The sequence below is a fragment of the Nuphar pumila genome, chromosome 4 (assembly GCF_984573655.1).
Source record: "Nuphar pumila chromosome 4, dmNupPumi1.hap1.1, whole genome shotgun sequence".
NCBI classification, from domain to species: domain Eukaryota; kingdom Viridiplantae; phylum Streptophyta; class Magnoliopsida; order Nymphaeales; family Nymphaeaceae; genus Nuphar; species Nuphar pumila.
This window is the reverse complement of record NC_143252.1, coordinates 111,284,686-111,304,248: the sequence shown is the minus strand read 5'-3', so window position 1 is coordinate 111,304,248 and position 19,563 is coordinate 111,284,686. Positions and strand designations below refer to the sequence as shown.

The following is a 19,563-nucleotide window of genomic DNA, read 5'->3' as shown; positions in this document are numbered from 1 at the left end:
CTACCTAAAATGGCATGAGGATATTGTGTGATATTTGCTAGCTCTTTGTTTCAACTCTGTGTGATTAAATATCGATATTGCCCTTTCCAAAATGGAATCTTCAAATTCTGAATTCAGATACTAATCTTAATTATCAGATTGAGTTTAAACTTGGACATATACCCATGAATGAACACTATTCAACCCATCCGGTCTCTACCCATGCACCACTAGTATCACTCATGGTTATGTGGAGCCTGAATTGGATAATGTCTTTAGCAGATCCTTCCATGTGTTGATAATGTTCCTAAATTCCTGTCCTGGTTAGTGGGGTTTTTCCCTAGTTAGTGCAAGCTATATGGTAATGCACTTTCAAGTATATGATGCATCAAAGAAAACTCAAAGCAGGATAGTGAGACAGATATGAAGATAAAATTTCAACCTAATAAAAGTGAAGTATTCATGATGTGCCCTTAAGTGGTTCAATTTCATGCTGTTAGAACATGGTGGTCCATGCCTTTCATGTCATACATGGAGCACACTCTTGAGGAAGATGACCCTAAGTGGTTAAATCATTTCCACAGATAGCTGGAGCAATTACCTAAACTGATAGACCTATGAAATTTGGCACATAATGCACATGTTAGCCCTTGCTTTGGTGGTCTTACATCCTGCGAAACTAACCTTCCAGGATAAAAAATTGTATTATCCACGTCCATTGTTCATTTCAAGTGGCTTGTGCTAGTGGCTCTTAGGGAAATGATAGTCTAGCAAGTTAATATGGACTTGCATTATATGAGGATGGAAAGGGTTAGGTTCTACTTGCTAATTATGAACATCATGATATGCTTTATATGACCATGCTAATTTACATTTTCGAGAGGAGATCTTACATGTTCAATATGACCTGAATGAGATTAGACTTTGACATGTGCCTGTGAAAGTATCTTCAACAAGATACTAAGATCAAAACCTTAATATTCTTGATAACAAATACGTGCACACATGCACAATAAGAACACTTAGAACATTTGTGTACAAAAGCACAAATCAATCTCACAAATGCACTAAAAGAATAAAAAGCTTTTATTGAATGCTTGGGCTTTGACCCAAAGCCATGCCTAATACAAGAATGAGGGCCCTTATTTATAGGGCATTAGTGGGCCTTGGAAGGGGCTCCACACATAGTCGTTGGAGGGGTCCAACGACTAGTGTGTTGGCCCCTCCCAAGGTAAGTACAACTTATCTAATAAAAAAGAAAAAGAAAATACAAAAAATAATTACAAGCATATTCACGAAAAAATATGCATAAAAAGACTAAACTACCCCTATGACTTATCAGATTTCCATATCTGATACAGCGTCTGCAGGAAACAGGGCAAGAGAGAGAGAGAGAGAGAGAGAGAGAGAGAGAGAGAGAGAGAGAGAGAGAGAGAGAGAGAGAGAGAGAGAGAGAGAGAAACCAATGGCTGGGGCGGCTCACGATGCTCGACCTCCAAGCCCTAATCATTTAATATAAAACAGCAAATATACAACTATCCTTGTAATATCAGAGATATTACAAGGATTCCATTAATGATACTAGAGCAGCATGTGTTTCATTAACATACCATGCGTATGGATCTGGATCCAGATCCATACGCAAGCTATATTTTAACACCCTCCCTCAAGTTGTACGTGATTTTGGATCATGTACAACTTGCTCTTCAATAGCCAAAATTGACGTCCTGTTAACCCCTTGGTAAACAAGTCTGCCACTTGATCTTCTGTTCGAACATGACGTAGTTCTATCTCCTTCATCTCGACTTTCTGCCGTATGAAATGTTGATCAATCTCAATGTGCTTCGTTCTGCTATGCTGGATAGGATTACATGCAATGTTTATTGCGCTTTGATTATCACATAGAAGAAACGATCGAATAATTGTCTCCCCAAGATCACTCAATAAGTGTCTAATCCATGTGGCTTCTGCCGTGCCTGCAGCCATCGATCTGTATTCAGCCTCTGTACTCGATCGTGCCATTGCTTTTTGTTATCTGCTGCTCCAGGACACTAAATTGTGTCCAATATATACACAATATCCAGAGACAGATCGTCTCTCATCTGGATCCCCTGCCCAATCTGCGTCTGTATAAGTGATGAGTTCGTGTCCTCTATGCAAATTATTGTTCTTGCGATAAACAAGTCCATCTCCTATAGTTCCTTTTAAATAATGTAGAATGCGCTTCACAGCTTCCATATGACCCTCCGTTGGAGCATGCATAAACTGGGATACCTGATTGACAACATAAACTATATCAGGTCTGGTAAAGGTCAAGTACTGTAACATTCCTACGAGACTTCTATACATTGTAGGGTTGACACAAAGATGACCATCTTCAGAGCTCAGCCTTTGATGTAATACACTAGGAGTACTGACTGGTTTGCAATTCGTCATCCCGGCTCTTTCCAGAAGGTCAAGAGTGTATTTTTGTTGCATGAGTGTCAATGTGTCTCGTTGTCTGTCAACTTCCACACTAAGAAAGTACCTCAACTCCCCTAAATCTTTCATTTTGAAAGTTTTCATTAAAAACTGCTTCACGTCTTGCACATGATTATCTGAACTCCCAGTGATCACAATGTCATCAACATATATAAGAAGCAGTATAACAATGTCTGCCTTTTGGCAAATAAAGAGTGAGTGATCCAGAGAGCATTTTCTAAAACCATAACTTTGAATTTGCATAGAGAAACTTTCAAACCAGGAACAGGACGCCTGTTTCAATCCATACAAAGATTTCCTTAGTTTGCACACCCAGGCAGTAGGATCCTTCTCGACATAACCAGGAGGTTGCTCCATATACACTTCTTCCTTTAAAGTTCCATGCAAAAATGCATTTTTAACATCCATCTGGCTAAGGCTCCAACCTCGATCGACTGCTAGGGATATGATGACACGAATAGTACCCATTTTGACTACCGGACTAAAAGTTTCATCGTAGTCTTCACCATATTGTTGTGTGAATCCTCGAGCAACAAGTCGTGCCTTATATCTGTCAATGCTTCCTTCAGGCTTATACTTTGTTTTATAAACCCATTTTGAGCCAACTACATTCTTTCCTTCTGGCCGAGGGACTATTTCCCAAGTCTGGCATTCATGAAGGGCTTCCATTTCTTCATTCATAGCTTCAGTTCAATGACGGGATTGAAGAGCTTGAGTAAAACAAGTGGGTTCAGCCTGTTTTGTGAGCTGAGACATAAACAGCTGGAAATCAAGGGAGAAGGTCTCATAACTCACCCATCGTTGAATAGGATGCTTAATGCGTGACGACCTTTGAGCCAGATCATTGGCGATGCTTTCCACATTCCTCGGCTCTGTATTTTTGTCTCGTCTAGTGTATACCTGCCCAGAGAAGCGTTCTACTGGGGGTGGCTCAACTGGAGATGATTCAACATGTATTTGTGAGTCATTCAACTCCCTACTCAAGCCGAAGGAAGGACAATTTGTCTGACATGTTTCTCCTGTATTAGCAAAAAGATTTGCGCTCATCCATGGATCATATACTTCTAATTCTCGAGATGGCAATGCTGCAGAGTCATTGACCTGAAAATTTCGTTCGTCAAAAACAACATTTCTGGAGGTCCTAATACGTTTTGTAGTAGGATCATAGCATCGATAACCTTTGTATTCATCTGCATACCCCACAAATCTGCACTTGACAGCCTTGTCCTGAAACTTATTTCGCAGAGATGAATCAATATGTACATAACATACACAACCAAAAACACGCAGCTCATCGTAAGAGGGATGTTGCCCGAATAAAGTATAATAGGGAGATTTCCGATCCAAAAGTGCCATAGGAAGACGATTTATGATATGAACAGATGTGTGAAAAACTTCTGTCCAGAGACTAACGGGCACATTGCTATCATGTAACATGCTCATCGCGCTCTCAACAATATGCATGTGTTTCCTCTCTGCAACCCCATTTTGTTGAGGAGTATGAGGGCAAGAAACCTGTCGACTTATTCCTTTATCCCGAAGAAAGGCAATAAACTCGTTCGATGAATACTCTCCTCCACCATCACATTGTAAATGCACAATATCACAAGCAAACTTTGTTTTGACCATCGAATGGAATTCCCGAAATATTTGAAAAACTTCATGCTTGTGTTTTAAGAAATATATCCAATTTTAACGGGAATATGAATCAATAAGGATAACATAGTAACGACTGCCCGAAAGAGAAGGAATAGGTGCGGGTCCCCAAACATCAGAACAAATAATCTCAAATGGCTTTGAAGCTCTTTTATTTATAATATGAAAAGGAAGAACATGACTCTTGCAGAGTTCGCATGAGGAACATTTATTTTTATTATCAGAAAATGAACTTAAACTAGATTCTGGAAGGAGACCATCAGATACAAGGTTTTCAACGAAACCTCGATTACAATGTCCCAAACGACTATGCCAAATATCTGGCTTATTACAATGAGATGAATTAAAAACTGTCAATGAAGGAAAAAACAAAGACTCTGAAGGCGAAGACACTGAAGAATGCTTGGACGACTTCAACTGGAGAACTGGGACTGAAGACGAAGACACTGAAGGGATCTCCTTGAAGACGTACATGTTTCCTTGTCGCTCCCCCTTAGCGAACGTCTTCTTCGTTCGTAGATCCTTAACATAAACAGAAGAGGGAGTAAATTCGACGGAAGAATTCATATCGTCAACAAGTTTAGCGATATAAAAAATGTTCTTTTTAATATTAGGAGCAAGAATGACATTGGACAAGTGAAGTGAGGACTTTGACATACGGATATGTGCATTGCCAGTATGACTAATGGAGTGATAAGTTTCATCTCCCGCAACTATACTACCTTTTTCAAAATAAGGCAATAAGTGAGATAACTTACCCGCATTACCCGTAACATGCGTGGCGGCACCTGAATCAACATACCATTCACCTTGTTCATTTTGCTTGATCGTCATCTGTGACAATGCTGATAACAAAAGTTGTTGCACATCTGTGGATGGCCCTTTTGTGTCCATAGCAGTAGCGGATTTATTTTCAATTTTGTTTATTTTTCCTCTATTCTGTAGATTGAACCAACAATCAGCTTTCACATGTCCTCTTTTGTTACATAAGAAACAAGTGGGCACTCTCTCCTCTGATTCCCTGTGTTAAAACCCCCTGAAATATTAGGTGTAGGCAAGATACCACGTCCTCCTTGCCCAAAACGTCCGCGGTCTCTGCCTCCTTGATGCCCTCCATTCCATCGTCCAAAACCTACAGAAGTGTCCATGGCCAAAACTGAATGAGGACGAGCTGATTCATTTCCTTCTGCCCTTTGCTTCATAATCATCTCATGCTGGAGAAGTTTCGCTTGGAGGTCGTCAAAAGTGGGCAAGTGAGGAAGGCATGATAAAGCTGTGGTAAACATGTCAAAGTCATGACCCAATCCACTGAGGAGTTGTTGAACTTTATCTTTATCTGCAATAGCACTTCCAACAACAGCCAATTGATCAGTAATACTCTTCAAGCGGCCTATGTATTCCATGACTGTCATGGAGCCTTTCTTCAAACTTTGAAATTCATTTTTTAAGAACATAACTCGGGATTCTGATATCTGAGAGTAAGTCTGTGACAACTTGCTCCACAGATCCGCCACAGTGCAATCATCTGAAAGAGTAACCAACACTTCTTGAGAGAGTGTTGACGTAATATAAGCAACTAAAGACTGATCTCGCTTCCTCCAAACTGTATACTCTGGATTCTTAATGAAAATGGTAATTGTGTCACCTTTCTCATCCTTGGTTTCCTGCAAAATAAGCCGTGGTGGTATAGGAACTAAACCATCCAAATGTTCATCGAGATCCTGACTCCATATAAAAGGAAGGATTTGCCTTTTCCATGTCAAAAAATTAGAATGAGTAAGTTTTTCTGTAACAAGCTGACTCAAGAAATTGGCAGATGGACTGGATGATGAAGACGAAGAGTAATCCATATCAGTAGAATAATGAATAAGCAAACAAGATGAATGAAAAGAAATAAACAGATTTGGGATCACTTAATCAATCAGTAAAACTGTAATAAAGCAGATACTTGTACGACCAAAAAAAAATGTTGCACAAAGAACACTAAAACAACAATGAAGGAAGGAAAAGAAACTTGTGGAATCAAAACTGGTTTGAAATAAAAGGGAAACATTAGTCGGTGATGTGTAAAAAAAAATTGGAACCAACACAGATGATAGAATGACAGAAAAGAGAGAACTTAGGATGAACACAGTCGATGAGTACGCTGAAGGAGAAACACGCTGAAAGGAGGAACGCGCAGTTCACGATCTGCGAAAGTAGAAACACGCTGCTGCTGTTTCAGAGATTTTATATCTGGTACGCTGAAAGTACCAACTTTCAGAAGGGGGAAATCTGCTTCAGAAGGGGGAAATCTGTTGTTTTATATCTGGTACGCTGAAAGTACAAACTTTCAGAAGGGGGAACTGATACGCTGTGAAGATACGTTGTTTCAGTAGGAGAGATCTGTTGTTTCAGACCTTCTTCACGCAAGGAGAGATCTGTTGTGAAGATACCCTGTTTCAGAAGGGGGAAATCTGTTGTTTCAGACCTTCTTCATGCACAGGGAGTTTTCTTGTTCACGCTGACCCCATCTCGATGAACACGCTATGCTCTGATACCATATCAGATTTTCATATCTGATACAGCGTCTGCAGGAAACAGGGCGAGAGAGAGAGAGAGAGAGAGAGAGAGAGAGAGAGAGAGAGAGAGAGAAACCAATGGCTGGGGCGGCTCACGATGCTCGACCTCCAAGCCCTAATCATTTAATATAAAACAGCAAATATACAACTATCCTTGTAATATTAGAGATATTACAAGGATGCCATTAATGATACTAAAGCAACATGTGTTTCATTAACATACCATGCGTATGGATCTCCAGATCCATACGCAAGCTATATTTTAACACGACTATCAATACAAAAATATATATTATATATATAATAAGTATATACATATACATATATATAATATATGTATATGTATTACCTTATATATAAAAAATATATATTGGAGTACATGAAATGAATTACATAATTTAACACCCCCCTCAAACTTAGGGCACAATGACCGAGAGTTTGCCAAGGAGGAAGTTGAATCGCGGAGCACACAAGGCTTTAGTGAAGAAATCTGCCAGTTGATATTCTGACGTGACATATGGAAGGTCAATGACACCTTTTAGATACGCTTCACGAACATAGTGACAATCCATCTCTATGTGTTTAGTTCGTTCATGAAAAGTGTAATTTTTAGCAATATAAATCGCACTTTTGTTGTCACAGCATAGCTTGGTGGGCTCTTCTATTGTGACCCCCATGTCTTCTAGCAACTGATGGATCCACACAATTTCTATGGTAGTAGTCGTCATGACACGATATTCAGCTTCAGTTGATGATAGAGACACTTTTTGTTATTTCTTACATCTTCACGAAATCAGTGAGTCTCCTAAAAACACAAAAAAATCAGTGGTGGAGTGACGGTTATTTGGGTCACCTCCCCAATCAGAGTTAGTATAAGCAGTTAGTTTTAAAATAGAAGAAAAGGACAAAAAAACTCTCTTATTTAGAGTACCCTTTATGTATCTTACGACTCACAAGATGACACTCATGTGGACTGATGTTGGTGCATGCTGAAACTGGCTTGCAGTATAAACTGCATGAAAGATATTTGGTCTGGTAATACTCAGATACATCAACGATCCTACAAGTTGTCTCTAGGGAGTAGGATCAGAAAGATGAACACCATCATCAATCTTCATTTTAGTTCCTACTATAGCAAGAGTTTCGCAAACCTTTTCATCCGTAATACCTGACCTGTCAATGATCTCAGAAGCAAGCTTAGTTTGAGATAAAAATACCTTCTATGAGAGTATGCTACTTCAATATCCAAAAAATAAGTTAGAAAACCCAATTCAGACATTTCAAATTTATCTTTCAAAATTGATTTTGTGCTCTTAACTTCATTAGAATCACTACTAGTGATGAGCATATCATCCACATACAACAGCAAGATCAGAATCCCTGCATTGGATTTTCTAACAAACAAAGAATATCAGTAAAACAGGATAAAAAACCATTTTTTAACATTACAGAATTAAACCTATCATACCAAGCCTTGGGAGCTTGTTTCAAACCATAAAGTGCTTTTCGAAAGCAAAGCACTTTCCCTTTGGGGGCCTTCATTCCGGGTGGGGCATCCATATAGACTTCTTCATTCAGATCGTCATTTAGAAAGACATTTTTAACGTCCATTGATAGATGTTTTACTTATTGATTGAAGTAACAGTTATGATACACCGGACAATAACCATTCGAGCCACAGGGGCGAAGGTTTCCTCATAGTCAATCCCATATTCTTGATTATACCCCTTTGCAACTAATCGAACCTTATATCTCTCAAAGGATCCATCACTCTTAGTTTTAACCTTAAATACCCATCTACACCCTATTGTTTTCTTATCCTTAAGAAGGTCTTGAAATTCTCACATCTTGGCTCTTTTTAGAGCTCTGAGTTCATTTTTCATCGCAACTATCAATTCAGAACTTTTTCGTGCTTCCTCAAAGTTTCTAGGTTCTACGTAAGAATGGATAGCACTAAGAAGGACTCTATATTTGGGTGAAAAAGAGTCATACAATATAAACCTAGAGGGAGCTTTCCTATGTCTTGCGGTCCTACGTAGGTTCTCCTCACCTTGAGGAACAGTCTGACTATCATCATATTTTTCAAGAGCACTTCGGAAGGTGTTTCTATCTCTATGAACATAGGTGATGAGATCTTTAGATGGTCCCTCATCGATATGTTGATCAGAGAAGAAGAGAGGAATGATTTCCTCAAATTCATTATCACTTGAGTCATTCTGACTTGACTCATTATCACTAGTATCATCATCTTTGACTAACAGTTTAAGTAGAAAAAATAGTCTACATTCTCATTATGTGATTCTGGGCTTTCAAAACCACTAAGATTTTTCAAAAAACTCACATTTCTGAAAATATACAATTTGTCATTTTTAACATCATAATATCGAAAACCCTTTAGGGTTTTCGAATAACCAAGAAAGGCACAAGGAATAGCTTTTGGGGAAAGCTTATCATTTTTATCGGCAAGGACAAAACATTTACATCGAAAAACCCTTAACCTACTATAATCAGGTTCTTTTTCGTATAACTTTTCAAAGGGAGAAATTTTATTCAAATTTTTTGATGGAAGCCTATTTATGAGATAGACTGAAGTAAGGGCTGCCTCAGCCCAGAGTTTCTTTGGGATGTTTTGCGAAATGAGCAAAGTTCTAGTTGTTTCAATAATATGACTGTGTTTTAGTTTGGCTAACCCATTCTGTTGTGGGTTTTTCGGATAAGATTTTTTATGGAGAATACCATAATTTTCAAGATAACTCTTGAATTCATTTGAAAGGTATTCACCTCCGGAGTCGAATCTAAGAATTTTTAAACTTCCATTGAATTGATTTAAAATCATCATATGAAATGTTTTAAACGTTGAAAAAACTTCATGTTTATGTTTAAGAAAGTATATCTAACAAAACCTAGTATAATCATCTACAAAAATTACATAATATGAGAATCCTCTTTTAGATATCACAGGAGCGAGACCCCATACATCAGAATGAGCCATTTTAAAGGGTTTTGTTGAAAACATGGATCTTTGAGAAAAAGGAAGATTTTTCATCTTCCCAAGAATACATTCATTACATGCAAAATTTCTTTTACAAAGATGTTTAATAAAAGGCAAATAAGAGATTTTAACAATGTTGGGATGTCCTAGTCTCTTATGCCATACATGAATATCTTTGTTTTGAACAACATTACAAAATTAATTCTTGGGAACTTGGAGACAATCAACGTAGTAGAGGTCTCCTCTCCTAGAGCCTTCTCCAATCAATCTCCAGGACCGGCAATCCTGAATCCAACATTTATTAGAAGAGAATTTTATATCGCAACCATGGTACGAGAGTTGAGAGACTGAAAGTAAATTTAAATTTAGTTTTGGTATAAGACAAATTTTTGGAATAAAAAAATCTTGTTTTTCAAAATTGCCTATTTCTTTAATTTCAAGAGGTGTTCCATCCGCCGTTGAGACAAAAGATGGAAGAGAGTTTTTAGAAAATTCAGAAAGAGAACAAACACTTGGGGTCATATGAAAAGATGCACCGGAATCTAAAAGCCAAGATGTCTTACCGGGAGGTGAGGAGGTAGACATAGCGGCTTCGAAAATGCCTCCCTTGAGAAGAGGTTGTAAAGCTTCTACGATTTGTTGAAGAGAAAGAGACCCATTTGATGATGATGGTCGTTCCTTGGGTTGAGATGATATAGTCATTGCAAGAAATTTCTTTCATTTTGGGCAAATAGGCTTAATATGCCCTGGTTCTTTACAAAAATGACAATTTAACTTGCTATAGTCTCTTTTTCCATAACGATCATTTCCTCCTTGACCTTGATTCTTGAAATGAGGAGGTTTGTAGGTCTTCACATTATTCTCCGGTCTTGACACGACATTCACCCCTTCACAATCTTCTTGAGTAGAAGAGGTAGCAAGAATGCTAGGATTACTCTTACTAATTCCCGTACGGGTTTCCTCCCCACTTAATTTAGTGATAACATCTTTAATTGAGGGAGATGTGAAAGCGGAGAGAAGAGAGGACCGAATTTGTTCAAATTCGGGTCTAAGTCCATTTAGAAAATTAAAGAAACGATCTTCTTCAAGTTGTTTATGTCTTAATTCGATCGCTTCATCACTCCACTTTGGTTCAAGCATAGCAAGCTCGTCCCAAATGGAAGATAACTCGGCAAAGTATTCCCGAATAGTCATCTCATTTTTGTTGGAAGGTCAATGCCCTCTTTTGGAGATAATATTTGTGTGACAAGTCTCTTGAAATATACATTTTTTCAAGATATACCCAAGCTTCGGAAGCTTTTTTGAACTTAATAATGTTGGCATTGATCTTGGTTTCAACGGATGAAAAAATCCAAGACAAGATCTTGAAGTTTTTCATCTCCCATTCGTCATGCTTTCTTGAGTAATCTTCAAGAGCCCTTTGTCTTTTTTTCCCTTCAAGGATCTTAATATCCTCCTTTTCAACGATTATAATTTTTGGTTCGGGTTCCGGTATCGAACCTTAAACATACCCCCAAAGCCCCTTTCCTTTAATATGGGCTTCTATATTTTCGGCCCAAACATGATAATTTGAACCATTAAGTTTAAACCCAAGGAAGAAGTGAGAGTCCTTTTCGCCCATTAGAGAGGATAGAAGTTGAAAAATAACAGTACCTCAAAAGATTTTCAAGTCTTTCTTGACAAAAGAGGCTTCTAAAATATTGTCCGAAGAAGATTATCCACTTCAAACTTCAATAGCTTGAAGTTGCATTTTTCGAGGCACTAAAAAATGAAGAAACGCATAATCATCCTTCAACGGGGCTCTGATACCATGTGAAAGTATCTTCAACACGCAAGACCTTAATATTCTTGATAACAAATACGTGCACACATGCACAATAAGAACACTTAGAACACTTGTGCACAAAAGCACAAATCAATCTCACAAATGCACTAAAAGAATAAAAAGCTTTTATTGAATGCTTGGGCTTTGACCCAAAGCCATGCCTAATACAAGAATGAGGGCCCTTATTTATAGGGCATTAGTGGGCCTTAGAAGGGGCTCCACACATAGTCGATGGAGCCCCTCTAACGGTCACATTTACAAATGTGACCGTTGGAGGGGTCCAACGACTAGTGTGTTGGCCCCTCCCAAGGTAAGTACAACTTATCTAATAAAAAAGAAAAAGAATTTAACGAAAAAGAAAAAGAAAATACAAAAAATAATTACAAGCATATTCACGAAAAAAATATGCATAAAAAGACTAAACTACCCTTACGACTATCAATACAAAAATATATTATATATATAATAAGTAGATACATATACATATATATAATATATGTATATGTATTACCTTATATATATAAAATATATATTGGAGTACATGAAATGGATTACATAATTTAACAGTGCCCTCATTTGACCATCTGGGCTCTGTCCATAAACCTTAATTGAATTAAACTGTGGGCATTTTTTAAGTTTGAAGTTTATTCCTGTGTCTTATTCTAAATGGGGCGTACATCTAGGGTATAGTTGTATTGCCTCATTTAATGTTTAACGATGTTTTTAATGTTTAGTTTGGTGAAAATGCCCTGGTTTTCCTTGATAGGGAAGGATTCAGGCAACTACTATTGGCATGGCAGAGACAACAGGACAATACATGAGCTCAATCCAAAGGTTATTCTACAACTTCTGAATTCATTTCAGTATGTGGAATTGTGGATGCTGTTTCAATTTGAATTCACTTATTTCTATAAATTTAGTGGAAAGGATTCAACCACTATCTGTGGAAAGGATTCAACCATACTGTTTAGTACTTATACATGGTCGCTACAAAGTCTTATAATATCATGGCTGTTTTAATTAATGGATGTGAAAATAAGATTGTTCTTATCTTAACTTAGTGCTTTCATTCACGGTTTAATTGGTTGTTAGCACTTAAAAGATGAGTATCCAGAAGGATGATTCTTGTGGTACTCAATAGATATTTGTTAACTATTAACCATATAAGCCGATATCAAGTTTTATAATCCCCCATGTAGGCCTACCTGTATGTAGTGATACCAAGTTTTATAATCTCCATGTAGGAATACCACTGTTTTACCATCCAAAGTTGATGCCCGAGTAAGCTAGCGTCGCTTGAAATTGTGCATATGTTAGCCTATGGTCATCAAGCTGATAGTGCAATCAAACCATATCCATTTAGTAGACCTGATGATCAATATGTAGCAAATCACAACACACAAGATTCCACATTTATCAATTTGGTTAGTCTGGAATGTAGCTATAACATGTGTCTGTGTTTGTGTGTGCACATTATTGTGTTTTCTAGTCAAGGAAAATTGAAATCAAAGTTGGAATTGATAAATGGCGTTGCTTCCAAATGTTAACAATTGGGACAAGTTCCCCTACAAGTTACAGTGTCACCAAAGGTATGATTAACAGTGGAGACTTGGAACTGGCATGAGAGGTGTTAATTGTGACTTTATCTCGGTCTAACAACCTCTGGTGAAAACCTTATCCATATGTTTTATCTTTTAAAAGCAGCATCATTGGAAAATTACAAATAAATGAATTACTTGTCCTGCAGAAACATGACTGATTATTGAAATGTGATCCTTTTCTTTTAATTGCTTAGGAGACTTACTGGTTGCCATGTAAGCATGGTCTTATATTGTTCTTAACAATGTAGTATTTCTTGTCCTTGTTCAGTATCTAGGCTCTTATAGTTACCCTTTTGTAGGGAAGAAGGATATAACAATTTGGTGTTTTTTTTTTAACCTTTTCTGAAATACAAAAACATGTATATCATTATATTCTTATCATGTTGGAGTAAATCAGCTGATATATTTCAAGCATATTGTTTAGTACTTATCCTGTGAATAAGAAGCATTTTTCAACACTAACTGATCATTTTGTCAAAACACAAATAAATAGTACTTCTAATTAAATTCCTGTTGTTACTGTGTGATTTTTCCATCTAATTTAGTATATCTGATCCTCCCCATTGTTTGAAACCCTTTAAAGTTTTTATATCTTTAATCCTTTCTCTTGTAGACACTTACTTCTGGGCTAGATGATTATCCACGTGCATCACACCCTAGTGAGGAAGAGCGCCACTTAGATCTAAGATGTTGGATTCTTCTAGCAGCCAATTGTATGCATTCTATTGCGAAGCTTTTGGGGCCAACAAGTGATTCAGTGAAGGTGCATAACAGACAGCCTTACTCCTGTTAGAGTTTTTTGCTTAAAATTTTTTATCAGGTCAATTTTGTGGTATTCATGTGTTTTTATGATTTCATAAATGGCAGGTGTATTCCTCAATATCTGAACATCTTTCCAGTTTTGAACATCTCAATAAGGTAGATCTTGATGATCATGTTGCTATCCAGTTTAGTGTTTCCTTTTTCTGTTTGTAAGCCTTTGTCTGCTATGCTATGTTACTGTGAGAGGGCACCTTGGATGCCGTATCCGTGTCGATGCGGGTACTGGTACGGACGCAGCATTTTCCGTGTCCTATATTATATTATATTATGTATTATATTTTCAATATATAATATATATTTTCAGTATATTTTAGATATATAATATATATTTTTCAGTATATATTTAGTCGTGTCCCCGTACCCATATTTTTTGGAATTTCCGTAACCGCACCTGTACCCAGGTGACATAGCTGCTATGTCTTTAAGTCACAGTATCATCTGTTTGTTCCATCTAGTGCTGAACATAGGATATCATTTGATCAGTGAACATCCATCTAAATCATATCCATTCTCGAGGTGAATCAATGTGCGAGCATCCATATAAAATGTAGGTAGGATATGGACCTGCATAGTACTTGGATGTATATTGATGTGGATAAGGTTCTTCAAAATACTAGTCTAATCTGTACTGCATCTGTATCCAACCATGTCCAACTAATATGTTTGACATTATATACATGTGTATGGTTCCAAATGGATTAGGTATGGATTGGTCTTTCTGTATGGGGTTGACATAGATGTGGCCCAGAACTGTACATGAAGTGTGTCATACTGTCATGTCTATTCAACCTGTTTTCAGACCTTAGCTCTATCATCACAGAGTACAGATACCATCAGTACTCTTTATTATTATTTTCAAATAGTTGTAGATTGCAAGTTTGTCCTTTTATCTTTCCCATCATGTTACCGATAGACTATTTGGAGTTCAATGTCAGCTATTATTACATAGACACTTCTACTAGGTCGAGGTGTCGGTGTCGGTGTCGGACACTGCTGGATACCGACACGCCATTTTTAAAAGCGAAAGTATCTAAAAATTGGACATTGTGTGTCTGACACGCCATGTCCATAACATGTCCAACATATATATATATATATATATATATATATATATATATATATGTCACAGGGATTCGGCTAGCAGGGTGCCGCACCCGCGTCGACGCGACTCGACGCGGGTGCGTGTGCGGTCAACCCGATCCTGGGTGCGTTGACCGCACCTAGGATCATTTAGGTCCATTTTTTTTTGGATTTTTTTTTTTTAAAATTTGCCCAAATAGGCTGCGATTTTTTAAAAAAAAAAATTATGTTGACAGCAGCTGTTCTGTCAGCTGCTGACAGCTGCGAAATTTGAAAAAAAACCGCGGTTCCCCGACCCCCTTTATATATGTGTATATATATATATATATACATACATTTTTGCCCCTCCCGCACCCGGGTTTTTTGGAAGTGCTGAATCCCCGCACCCATGTGACATATATATATATATATATATATAAAGAGAGGTTTGTAACACCCCCTCCCCCTCCTTTTTTTCTTTTTTACTAATGAGCAGCACTCTCATTACCTCATTGATGAGGGGGGATTCCCTCTTTCCTCCCTTGACTTTTGATAATGAGAGGGAAGAAAGGGTTGCCTACAACAATTCCTATTTCTTTTTCATTAATGATAAGTACACTCCTTATTAATGAGGGGCCCATCTCATTATTGAGCATGAAGAAGAAAGGAGGTTGCTTTATGCCACATCCTTTATTTTTTCCTCTCATTAATGAGGAGATAAGAGAAGCAACCTCTACTTCTCTCTTTTTTGGTGAAAAGAGGGGTTTAAAGTCTGAAATTTTCTTTTGTTTTATAAAAAAGTAAAAAGGAAAATGATTGTACTGTACGGCAAAAATGACACCAGAAAGACATTAAAATTCCAAAATCGCAATTTTATGGCCTTTTTAGCCTTCACACCTATCGTTTTCGGTGCAAATTTCCTCCGTATGTGAATTTCCTCTGTCTTCATCAGAAATGCCTTAGTCATCGGCATCGTCGGCAACCGCCGCCTCAGCTGACACTTAATCTTCATCACCCTATCAAAAAACAATATTTGATGGATCCCCTAGTTGTGCGGGTATGGCGGATTTCACCGTGATTGGAGGAGCCACCACTTGGCGGTGGAGAATGGTCTGAGTTTTCTGATGGAAACTCGAACTTCGAAACCTCGCAAATACCTGAGTTACCATACATTAAAAATTTACCAAATTTGCATAAAATAAGTTCAAGCGAATTTTCTTTTAAACTCGAACCGACAAATATTGGAAATACTTTAGTTGCCTCGCATAAAAAATATAATAACGTTGCATAAAAATATGTGATTTATTTTTTAACTCAAACCAGCAAACCTCGCAAATACTTGAGTTATCTTGCAAAAAAAATATAATGTCATATAAAAAATTTGCAAATTTTTTTAACTCGAACTGACAAACCTCGTAAATACTTGAGTTACCTAACAATAACAATTTACGAAATTTGCATAAAATAAGTGCGAGGAAACTTTTTTTAAACTCTCAAACCTCCAAACATCGCAAACACCTAAGTTACTTCACATAAAAAATGTAATAATGTTGCATAAAAAATTGCGATTTTTTTTAACTCGAACTGACAAACCTTGCAAATACTTGAGTTGCCTCACAGATTTTTTATGCGATGTTATTATATTTTTTATACAAAGTAACTCAGGTATTTGCAGCAGTTTGTGTGTTCGAGTTTAAAAGAAAGTTCATAAATTTTTTATGCCAATTTAAGTTTTTATGCGAAGTAACTCAGGTATTTGCGATATTTGGAGGTTTGAGAGTTTAAAAAAAATCTCGCACTTATTTTATGTGAATTTTGTAAATTGTTTATATGAGGTAACTCGAGTATTTGCGAGGTTTGTCAGTTTGAATTAAAAAGAAAATTGCAGATTTTTTATGCGATATTATATTGTTTATGTGGTAACTCAATTATTTGCGATGTTTGTTGGTTCGAGTTTAAAAGAATGTTTGCTCACTTATTTTATGCAAATTTGGTAAATTTCTAATGTACGATAACTTTGGTATTTGCGAGGTTTCGAGTTTCCATCAGAAAGCCCAGGCCATTCTCCGCCACCAAGTGGTGGCACCTCTAGTCGCAGAAGAATTCGTCATACCTGCACCACTAGGGATCCACTGGAGTCTGGTTTTTGACAGGGTGATAGAGATTAAGCGACGACTGCTGACGATAGCAGCAGCTAAGGCATTTTCGGTGGAGTTGGAGAAAATTCATACCGAAAACAATAGGTACGAAGGCTAAAAAGGTCCTAAAAATAACAACATTTGCGATTTTGGACAGCAGACAAATTTATGAAATTTCAAGGTCTTTTAGGAAACATGTCACTACTGTACTGTGCGGTCATTTTTTGAAATAAAAAAATATTTTTTATTAGATATGGATTTTGATCCAATGCACACACACATGTATATAGTCGTGTCCAAGTGTTTAGTTTTTCAAGACCTGCTGTGTCTGACATTGACACGTGTCAGTGTCCAAGTAACATAGAATGCCGGGCACCTTTGTTTGCATTTGCAGAAGTCTTATCTTACCTTGTGGCAGATGCAAGTCTTATCTTACCTTGTTGTGGCAGATGCACTTTGATAAAGATTCTGGAGCCTACTATGATTTTGGGAATCACACTGAGAAGGTATTTGTTTGTCTCTATGTGCCCTTCGAATATGGTACTTAGAAATCTTGATATTATCTTTTATCAAAAGCATAAAAACATCATCTTTTTATGTCCCTTATTTTTCTTTTCTTCACATTTCTTGCTTTGCTCTATGTAAGAATGCTTTATATATATGTTTATATGATGATAGGAAAACATAGTTTCATTTTAGTCAAAATCCAGGGCTAAGATAAGATGTGAAAAAGTCTTTGTTATTTTCTTGTGATTCTAATATTTACCTTAATTGTATATTAGTAATATTATATCAAGTTAACAAAGTTTTGTTAGTCAAATAAGTTCATGAATTTAATGTCATGAAAGCCTGGATACCTTGAATGAATTCAGACATCCAAGACAAGAACATATAACTGCTTCATTCCAGGGATGTGAATATAAGTGATAACCTATGTTGCACTCATTAGAGAGATCTTTGTAATCTTAGCCCCAAGCTTTTGTTTTTATTTTTGGATTTGAGCGTACATTGTATAGTTAATTTTGACTGCAATTACAAGCGCATTAATGGTTTTCCCTAGGTAAGCTTGAGATGGCGTGAAAGAATGGAACCAAGCAGTGGCCATGTGCATAGAGAACTGATTCGTGTAGTATCACGGGAACCAGACTTAACATTAGTTCCTCATATTGGCTATGTCAGTCTTTTCCCCTTTATGATGGAAATAATACCACCTGTAAGTTCTTAACTGCTTTCTCCATACTTTGTAGGCTAGGAAAATACAACTAAAATTTCTGTTCCCAAGTCATTTTCTTTCCTATTTCACATGTATTGAGATACTTGCTGACAACAGCCATGCCATGCATAGGCCTCACAAATTCTAGAAAAGCAGCTTGACCTTATCGCAAACCGGAGCATCTTATGGACAGATTATGGGCTCAGATCCCTGGCCAAAACAAGGTGAGTTTTGCTTGGTCCATAAAAGTTCGTTATAGACTTTCATGTATGAAAATAGAGTTGTTAGTAGGCTTCATGAGTTCTGACCATTGATTACAGTTCTCAGCTATATGGTTAGTCCATAGTGTACAATTAGCTTATTGCCTATGTCACAGGGATTCGGCCAACCAGGTGCCGCACCCGCGTTGACGCGATGCGGGTGCAGCACCCGGTGTGGTCAACCCGACCCTTGGTGCGGTCAACACACCCAGGGTCATTTATGCCCAATTTTTGGACTTTAAAAAAAAAAAAACGATGAAATGGGCTGAGAGGTTTTTTTTCCCCTAATCCTCCCGACCTCTCGGCGGCTGAGTGTTGTAGGCCAAGTAGTTGCAGACAAAGGGCTTCCGACGGAAAAAACCCTAGCCGAAAGAAAAAAAAGATTTTGAGGATCGTCATAGGGAAATATGGTTGCACGGTTCACTGTGGGTTTGGGATCCCCGACTGCGTGCCATCAGACCGTCGTGTCTGGCAGCTCCTTTCGAGGGAGCTTCCTTCACGCCGACTAGCCCCTGCCACGTGCGCTCTCACTGGACGGCCCCTGTTGCATGCACTCTACCGGACGGCCCCACTGTGTGTACTTAGCCTCTTCCCTGTTGTCTGTCTCCACCGTCCTCCAAAGGATGGCTGTGCTCGGCTGCAATTGTTGTCAGAGTATGCCGGAGAGAGGAAGCTCCAGGGAGAATAAAAAAAGGGGGAAATGAGGGAAAAAGAAGGGATTAGGGTTCGAGAAGGGTCGATTTTCCATTTTATATGATTGTGAATTTGATTTTACTTTTATGCCTTTTCCTTTTCTATTAATTATGGTTATATCTTTTTATTGTGTTATTACCCTTTTGTCCCTATACTTTACTGATATTACCAGTTGTATCCTCTCTGCATCAAATAACTTTTTTGCCCCTGAGTTTCCTGTTATTTACATTTGTGCCATCTGTTTTTACAGAACAGAGGCCTTTGTTTCTGGTAAATGTTTCGG

The 19,563-nt window shown here is 37.6% G+C and overlaps 1 protein-coding gene across 1 annotated transcript in view; it reads left to right on the top strand.

The window, feature by feature from the left end:
- LOC149840580 (mannosyl-oligosaccharide glucosidase GCS1-like) overlaps nt 1-19,563 on the top strand; it is a 58,373-nt gene that overhangs the window by 37,197 nt on the left and 1,613 nt on the right. Inside the window, exons 15-20 of the mRNA XM_090003214.1 lie at nt 12,261-12,328; nt 13,709-13,858; nt 13,963-14,013; nt 17,564-17,620; nt 18,175-18,327; nt 18,460-18,551. Coding sequence (XP_089859340.1) covers nt 12,261-12,328; nt 13,709-13,858; nt 13,963-14,013; nt 17,564-17,620; nt 18,175-18,327; nt 18,460-18,551 — 571 coding nt within the window. The remainder of the gene's footprint in view (nt 1-12,260; nt 12,329-13,708; nt 13,859-13,962; nt 14,014-17,563; nt 17,621-18,174; nt 18,328-18,459; nt 18,552-19,563) is intronic.